Source organism: Montipora foliosa, chromosome 13, assembly GCF_036669935.1.
Source record: "Montipora foliosa isolate CH-2021 chromosome 13, ASM3666993v2, whole genome shotgun sequence".
In the NCBI taxonomy this organism is placed as follows: domain Eukaryota; kingdom Metazoa; phylum Cnidaria; class Anthozoa; order Scleractinia; family Acroporidae; genus Montipora; species Montipora foliosa.
This window is the reverse complement of record NC_090881.1, coordinates 37512572-37520071: the sequence shown is the minus strand read 5'-3', so window position 1 is coordinate 37520071 and position 7500 is coordinate 37512572. Positions and strand designations below refer to the sequence as shown.

Here is a 7500-nt window from a genome sequence, read left to right as displayed (position 1 = left end):
ACCTACACTTGCATCCCATTCAATGACTTTGGTGATGGACTCTCAAAGACAATCACTGTCACAGTGCACTGTAAGTATTACATGCATCAACTGTTTCTCTAAAATTTTATTTTCCTTGACATGCATGGTATGTCATTTCTGCCATGGACGTGGCAAAACAGTAAATCTCTCACAAGCTTCTTTTGTCTATAATTACACCATCATTGCAGGAATGACATCGGCAAAAGACTTGCAAGTCAATAATACTTCTATTAACTTTTAAGTAGACCTGTACATGTACACTGTAGTTCTGTTTTATTATCATTTCTATCATAATTTTTTCCTCAAGTCTGCATTTTACCCCAGGTCTGCAGTCTGCGTTTTACACCGACCACCATGGTCGGTGGAGTACCAAGGCTTAAAATTATTTGATTCATGTGAAGGTATCTCAGTCTAAAAGTCTCATTGGCATCAAAATTAACTGAACCTTAACTGATTAATTTTGAAACTGCAGTTTTGTTACTACTCAGTTTTTTTTTTTTACCTCATTCTTTGCATGTATTTCTCTGCATTGATAATAACTTTAATTTCTAGCTTTAAATGCCATTTAATTTTATTAGTAAGTGTCTAGAGCAAGCTTGCTTTATAATACACCATAGTTACTTGGCTTGGTGTTATCATGGTATCAATGGCATATTCCATTACTTTTGGTGGACCTTTATTGCTGGCATGGATTCATTCTTCCCTAGTGGGTGGAATTTGTAGGGTTTTGGGAGGTCAGTAGTTAGTTACCAGGGGCTATTAAATTTGTTTGTGTAGGTCAGCGTTTGTGGTGTTGCCTCACCCTCCCCATCCATTTTATTTATTTTCTTTTTTTGGTTTTCCCTATTTCAGTATGTTAGTTTTTTTCTTTCTTTGTTCCTTTATAGTAATTTGTTAATTCCACTGCTCAAGTTATTCTGGTTCAGTGTGACAGTCGTTTGGTTCAGGGCTGGCTCTGGCAGGTGGGGCTCCTGGCTACAATGGGGGTGGGGAATGCTCTGGGACATTATACCTTCTTAGCTTTGGCCTGGAAGCCACTCATCCCCTAGTTATCTGAGCCCCATGCCAAGCCTCCATTTGCCACAAAGGCGTTAATAAAAAGATTACTTGAGTTTATTATGTCTTGACTCTACAGGAGTTTCAATAAAATTTGAAGTAGCCAGCTGGTTTAAGTCTAGTAGCCGACTGTATCAACAAGGGTCCCCTCGGCGCCCTCGTCTAGGAGGGTGTAGGGGCATGCTCCCCCAGAAAATTTGAAAACTGGAAGCTCTGAAATGCGATTTCCAGCGTTCTGGTCACCAAATTGAGAGCAAAGATTTTTTATCAACAGCGACACTGAAAGGCCGTTTACACGGCAGAGAAAACGGGTACGGACCCGTCCCAAAAGAGGTACAGACTTCATAATTTTAGCCGTTTACACGGATAATGTTTAAGCGCAGGTCGGACGAAAAGAGGTCCAAGGACCAAATTTCGAAAGTTTCGTTTACACTGTACTTTAGGGGGATCGTACCAATTCCTGGTACGAGACTACGGTAACTCGTGCAGCTGTATGCTGCTACGGGAAATGCGTAATTCCTCTAAAACAGAATTTTTCTAAGCTAAACTGTAAAGTTTCCTCCGAGAATATATTAATAAGATACTCAACTTCTTTGTCCTTTTCCTGTAAATTCTCGCCAGCGGCCATGTTGAATTATAACCAGCACTCTTGACCCCAGAACTCCACGGATTTTTAGTGTGCATGCGATCAATGAGGTTATTAAGCAAGTTGACCTGAGAAAATAAAGAAACTGGTTCGGACCCGTGTTTTTTTTTGGTTTTGGGGCCATAGACTTCTATGGCCCCAAAACCGAAAAAAACACTGGTCCCCATGCCAAAAGACATGATCCGCAAAGTTTACAGAGGCAAAAATGTGAGGTCCGTACTATTTTCTTGTCGGGTCCGTACCCAATTTTTCTGTCGTGCAAACGGCCTTAGAGTGTGCAATTAAGCGCATTCTTTTGATAATTTCCAGTGGAGAAAGATTTTGGAAAACCATTTCAAAAGGAAAATTAACGATTTAAAATTTTATTATGACGTTTCGACAACTTCAAGCTGCTGTGAAGAGCAAACTTTTTTGCGTGTTTTTTCAAGCGCGATTTGAAACATTTCGGTTTCTCTAGACAAATCGCAATAATTTTAATAGTGAAAAATTGTTCTCTGGTTAAAAATTTTGAAAACATGAGCTTTCGGCTATCAGTCTATAGCCTTTAATGAATGGCTATAGACTGATAACCGAAAGCTTGTGTTTTTAATCTTTTAACCACAGAACGTTTTTTCACTTTAATATGTCTTATCCTGGTTACAGCTTCATTTTTACTCGCAATAATTTTGTTCGGTCAACATGAGAAATCATTTCTGTCGAACGATAAGAATATGTCATTTTAATCTGAACGAACGAAAAGGCTTAATTAACCAATGAAACTAAATGAAACATTTACTGCTTTAGTGGAAAACAAGTCTTGATGCAACGATTACTCAATAACAACCTGTTTTGCATAAAACGTCTTTGTATGTGTGCGGACGTAACTAAACGTAATTGAATTACGTAAAAAAATGCGATGGTTGGTCTAGCTAAAAATGCCATAAAGTAACCATATTTAACATCGATAACTCGTAACAGTAATTCAACTGACAAACCTGAGGTTGACAGTGCGCTCATTTTACTCCCCCCTCTCCATCAGTGCTCCGTTTGACGGGTATTTAATCTACTTAGCTACACGGAAAGGAAAGAAGTCGAAACAAGAATGCGACATCCGGGAATCTAACTCAGGACCTCTTGCACCAAGGCCACGCACTAACCAACTGTGCCATCCTTGCTGTTCACTGTAGCTCGAAGATAGCAGTATCAAATCTGATGATTATTTAGAAATTGAGTACATTCATGTGTATCAAAAATGAATTTTACCGGTACTTTAGGTTAGAAGGAATCCTTCAATGAATTCAATTTAGAGGAAAAAGTAGCCGACTTCTCTGAGCGAAGTGGCCGACGCTTTTCGTCGGCTGCCGGTGCTTATTGAAACCCCTGAGTCTCTATTATGCACTGTGTTTAACATCAATGCAGCATTCAAGACTCTTTAATAAGCTTTAATAACTCTTGGGCAAAACAGTTTATCAGGTCACCAATAAAACATAAGGTTAGGTGCACGAACTTTAAAAACTGATAAAACACTTCGCATTAGAATTCTTTTATGAAGCATACTAATATTAAAGGCATTGCTTGTTTTTCTTGTTGAACCTTTGTTGTGTTAATCTGACAAACTTCAAATAAATTTAGTCATTTCAAGGAATGTGTCAGGCATCACTTCTTAGTTTGTCTCTGCTGCTCATCAGTTCTCTTTGTGTTGATGTGGATCAAAATTTCAACCATTTTGCATTTTTGGCTTTCATTATTTAAAAGGTATGGTCTCATCTGATAATTTGTTTTAATGTATTCTCTACTGCTTAGATATAAATAATTGCCATTAAATTTTGACTGTGCTCTTGCAATGTGTGTGTAATGTGTTTGCACTGGAATTATAAATTGACTGACTTGAAGCAAACTGATGCAAACAAGTTGAAGAAACTTTGTCATGGCTAGTGTGGTTAATTTTGTGTAGTCTAACTAACTAACCAACAAATATGTTAGTCTTTGTCAGGTGGTCATGATTTTATGTGGCTAAATATAATTTAGGCTAAGTTAGACTCGAACTAATGCAGTCAGCGGTTCCACCCCTTACAGTATGTGACCTGCGGGGTGGCCCTTTCGGTATTTGCAGGGCCTTTGTGTCATGTTGCCTTTCTCATGCGTTGTTGCTTGTTGATCTTTGCGGATCAATTGCTCTTGTTAGCGAATCTTTGCGGATTCTCGCACGGTCTTTGCGGATTTTGACACCAGAACTACGATGAACAACAGAAACACTCGTAATAGCCAGTCCGCAGCGTACGATACCTTGTCTTTTGTGCAGGAGTCCGAGGAAATTCCTCCGGAATCGGTGTCAGCACCATCGGAACCTAGCGTGGCTTCAACAGCCCTGTTTTCTACATATGTTGTTTCGCCCACGTCTCCTGCCTTTCTGGCCGCCGTCGCCAACGCCGTCCAGCAAGTGCTTTTGGCCCAGCAAGCTGCAAGCCTTCCTGCTTGGAGTGTACCCACAAGCGTGGCCAACTCCGGAGGCGTTTATGCCCCGTCTACTAATTCGACTCAACTTGCTGCCCAAGCGTCGTCGTTCGCGGCTTCTGGCGCTGGCTTTGCATCCTACGTACCAGCCACAGCGACTCCTTCTGCTTCAGTCAGACTCCCCCCAGTTTCAGCAGTCACCCCGTTGCTGGCAGAGCAGTTTGCGTGGGAGTTGCGATTTCATCCTGACCGACAGAAGGCCAACTTTGTGTTGGAGGGACTCTGCCATGGGTTTCACTTGGGTTTTTCTCCCTCCCAGAAGCTCCAGTCTACCAAAAAATATAAGCCATCTACAGCTCAGCATCCTTCTGTGGTTGACCAGTATTTGGCCAGTGAGGTGTCCTTGGGTAGGGTGGCAGGTCAGTTCAGTGCTCCTCCCTTCCCGAATCTTCATGTTAGCAGCTTTGGGGTTATTGCTAAACGAGGCCAGCCTGGGAAGTGGCGCCTCATCGCGGACCTTTCCTCCCGGATGGGGGGTGGGAGGGGGGGGGGGGGGCGGGCAGTGTCAACGATGGGATTGATCGAGATGAATTCACCCTTCATTACATTAAACTTGATCAGGTGATCCGTGTAGTCTCTAAACTTGGTGTGGGGGCCCTCATGGCCAAATTTGATGTGGAGGCAGCTGTTCACCGTCCCATCGTGTTCTTTTGGGGATGAAGTGGCGTGACCAATTCTATGTGGACCTGGTTTTCCCCTTTGGCCTTCGCTCAGCTCCTTTTATCTTCAATTCCATCGCTGACATGGTGGAGTGGATGCTCGTCAACTCCTGCCAGATTCCACGCCTCCTCCATTACCTGGATGACTTCATTACTGCGGGTCCCCCTCGGTCCCTTTAGTGCGCACAGAACTTAGCCACTGCTATGGAAGTCTACCAACAGCTTGGTCTGCCCCTACATCCTGGCAAGTGTGTGGGCCCCTCTACGGTGCTCACTGTCCTAGGTATCGAGCTGGACTCCTACAACCAAGTGGCACGTCTTCCGCAGGAGAAACTATTAGCAATCCAAAATTTGATTGGTTCCTGGCTCCCTCGGAAGTGGTGCAACAGACACGAGCTTGAATCCCTTATTGGTCACTTGCACTATGCTGCCAAAGTGGTGTGGCCGGGGCGAACATTTTTACGCTGGATGATTGACCTGTCATGCTGCTTCCGGAGGAGAGATCACCCCATTCGTCTCAATCGAGAATTTCATCTCGATCTTCTGTGGTGGCACCAGTTTTTGGAGGATTGGCATGGCGTTAGCTTCTGGCTCTTCCCAGGACTGCTGCCTGTGGCTGACATTGAAGTATCTTCCGATGCTGCAGGCGCACTTGGCTATGGCGACTATATGAAGGGTCAGTGGTTTGCTGGCTCTCAGGGCTCCTCATCTTCTTGTCGCTTGCCTATTACCGATGACTTGATGTTAGTAATTTGGCGGTCCCTGGATCTTCGCCTATCAGATCACCTCATGTTCTGGGCTGCTTGCTTCCTTGGGTACTTTGGCTTTCTTCGTTCCTCAGAGTTCACTGTCCCAAGTCTAGCTAGCTTCTCTCCTTCAAGTCATTTATGTGTCCAAGACATTGCAGTGGATTCCCCATCTGCACCCTCATGCATGCGTTTGAAGATCAAGGCTTCAAAAACTGATCCATTTCGGAAAGACACTTCTATCCACATTGGCCTTGGCCGGCCCCCACTCTGTGCTGTCCACTCGGTGATGTCCTATCTCGCTCACAGGGGTAACGTCCCTGGTCCCTTGTTTCTGTTCCAGAATGGGCAGCCTCTCTCGCGCTCCTTGCTTACGGACTGGCTTAGGCAAATCTTGGCATCAGCTAACATCCCAGGCAACTTCTCCAGCCACAGCTTCCGCATCGGGGCAGCCACTGTGGCGGCACGGAATGGAGTACCCGACCACCTCATCCAAGCCTTGGGCCGCTGGTCAAGCCCTGCTTATCAGCTCTATATCAGAACTCCGTCCGAGTCGTTAGCGGCCCTCTCCACTAAACTAGCATAGCGGTCCTCCCTTGGACAGCAGTGCCGCCTCCCTGTGCCTGGTCTTGTGGAACTTTCAACGTCTACTTTCAACTTTAGTTACAGAATAATTGGCAATATACAACACAGAGGACCTGTCCGCGAATAGCATTGGGTAACAGGGGCGGAACAGTCACACCAATCATTTACCTTGCAAATAGTCAGTTAGTGCTAATTCTGCAAGGAGGCCTGCATAATTGCTTGTACAGCCGGAGCACCGCATTTTTGCCCCAGTCTCCAGCTCTGCTGGCTCTGGCCTGCCAGATTGTCAGGGTATCGTCATGCCCTTTATTCAGCGCCACTTACTGGTTTCCCAACCTGAGGCCCTCTACAGTTCTCCTGACTTTTTGCTCATTGGTGGCTTTTGGTTTGTGCTTGTCACCTGCAACGACTCTTTGTGCATGCTTCGTGCGTCGGCCCCAACGTGCTGTTTTGTCTTCCAGTCTTGACGCCTCAGGTGGATGTCCACATGGTCAGGTGTGTACTGTTCGTTCCTGCATTACTTGTTTGGGAGCTAGGTGCTTGGTGTCTCATTGGGGATTGGAGGTTCCGGGCCACCCTGTTCTCGGGTCCCTCCATTCTCCAAGCACCTGGAGAAAGGTTTCTTTTGGGTGGTTTGCACTTCCAGGGTTGCCATGGATACCTCCCCTTTGGCTTATGGCTTTTGCTTCCCGTTAACCTTCTGGGCACTAGTTCCCAAGCTCATCTATTCGTGATGAGTTTAAATGTGGCTAAATATAATTTAGGCTAAGTTAGACTCGAACTAATGCAGTCAGGGGTTTCACCCCTTACAGTACGTGACCTGCGGGATGGCCCTTTGGGGATTTGCAGGGCCTTTGTGTCATGTTGCTTTTCTCATGCGTTGTTGCTTGTTGATCTTTGAGGATCAATTGCTCTTGTTAGCGAATCTTTGCGGATTCTCGCCACTTTCCGGCCCTCCCGCTTCCTTGGTGATCCCTAGGTAAGTATGGGTCAGGTAAGTTGTTTCCACTGATTACCCAGTGTGACGGTGCCAGTTAGCGGCTGCGTGTGGGGGTGGTTCCCGCTTCCAGGGTTGCCATGGATACCTCCCCTTTGGCTTATGGCTTTTGCTCCCCGCTAACCTTCTGGGCACCAGTTCCCAAGCTCATCTATTCGTGACGAGTTTAAACATCCTTGGCAATTTTAATACCGGACTGATCACTCACAGTAAACATATAGCTAATGGAAGGCAGGTCTAAACACAGGTCACATTCCACGGGTTGAAACCAGAGGTCCCTGTGTTCTCAATTGATGA

The 7500-nt window shown here is 45.2% G+C and overlaps 2 protein-coding genes across 8 annotated transcripts in view; both read left to right on the top strand.

Annotated features, from left to right (window-relative positions):
• The window catches only part of LOC137983699 (hemicentin-1-like), a 103424-nt gene that overhangs the window by 37681 nt on the left and 58243 nt on the right, over positions 1 to 7500 (top strand). For all 7 annotated transcript variants that reach the window (XR_011118996.1, XR_011118995.1, XR_011118997.1 and 4 more), the window contains exon 7: positions 1 to 70. This exon is cut by the window's left edge and continues 197 nt beyond it. Coding sequence is in view for 4 of the 7 variants with exons in the window: in XM_068830864.1 (XP_068686965.1) it covers positions 1 to 70 (70 nt within the window). In the remaining 3 variants the exon portion in view is untranslated. The remainder of the gene's footprint in view (positions 71 to 7500) is intronic.
• Positions 5665 to 6624, top strand: LOC137983714 (uncharacterized). The gene has a single exon (XM_068830887.1). The coding sequence runs from the start codon at positions 5665 to 5667 to the stop codon at positions 6205 to 6207; it is 543 nt and encodes a 180-aa protein (XP_068686988.1). The 3' UTR covers positions 6208 to 6624.

What these genes read in the sequence shown, in the direction of transcription:
- LOC137983714 (XM_068830887.1), top strand. Translation starts at nt 5,665, where the DNA reads ATGTTCTGGGCTGCTTGCTTCCTTGGGTACTTTGGCTTTCTTCGTTCC.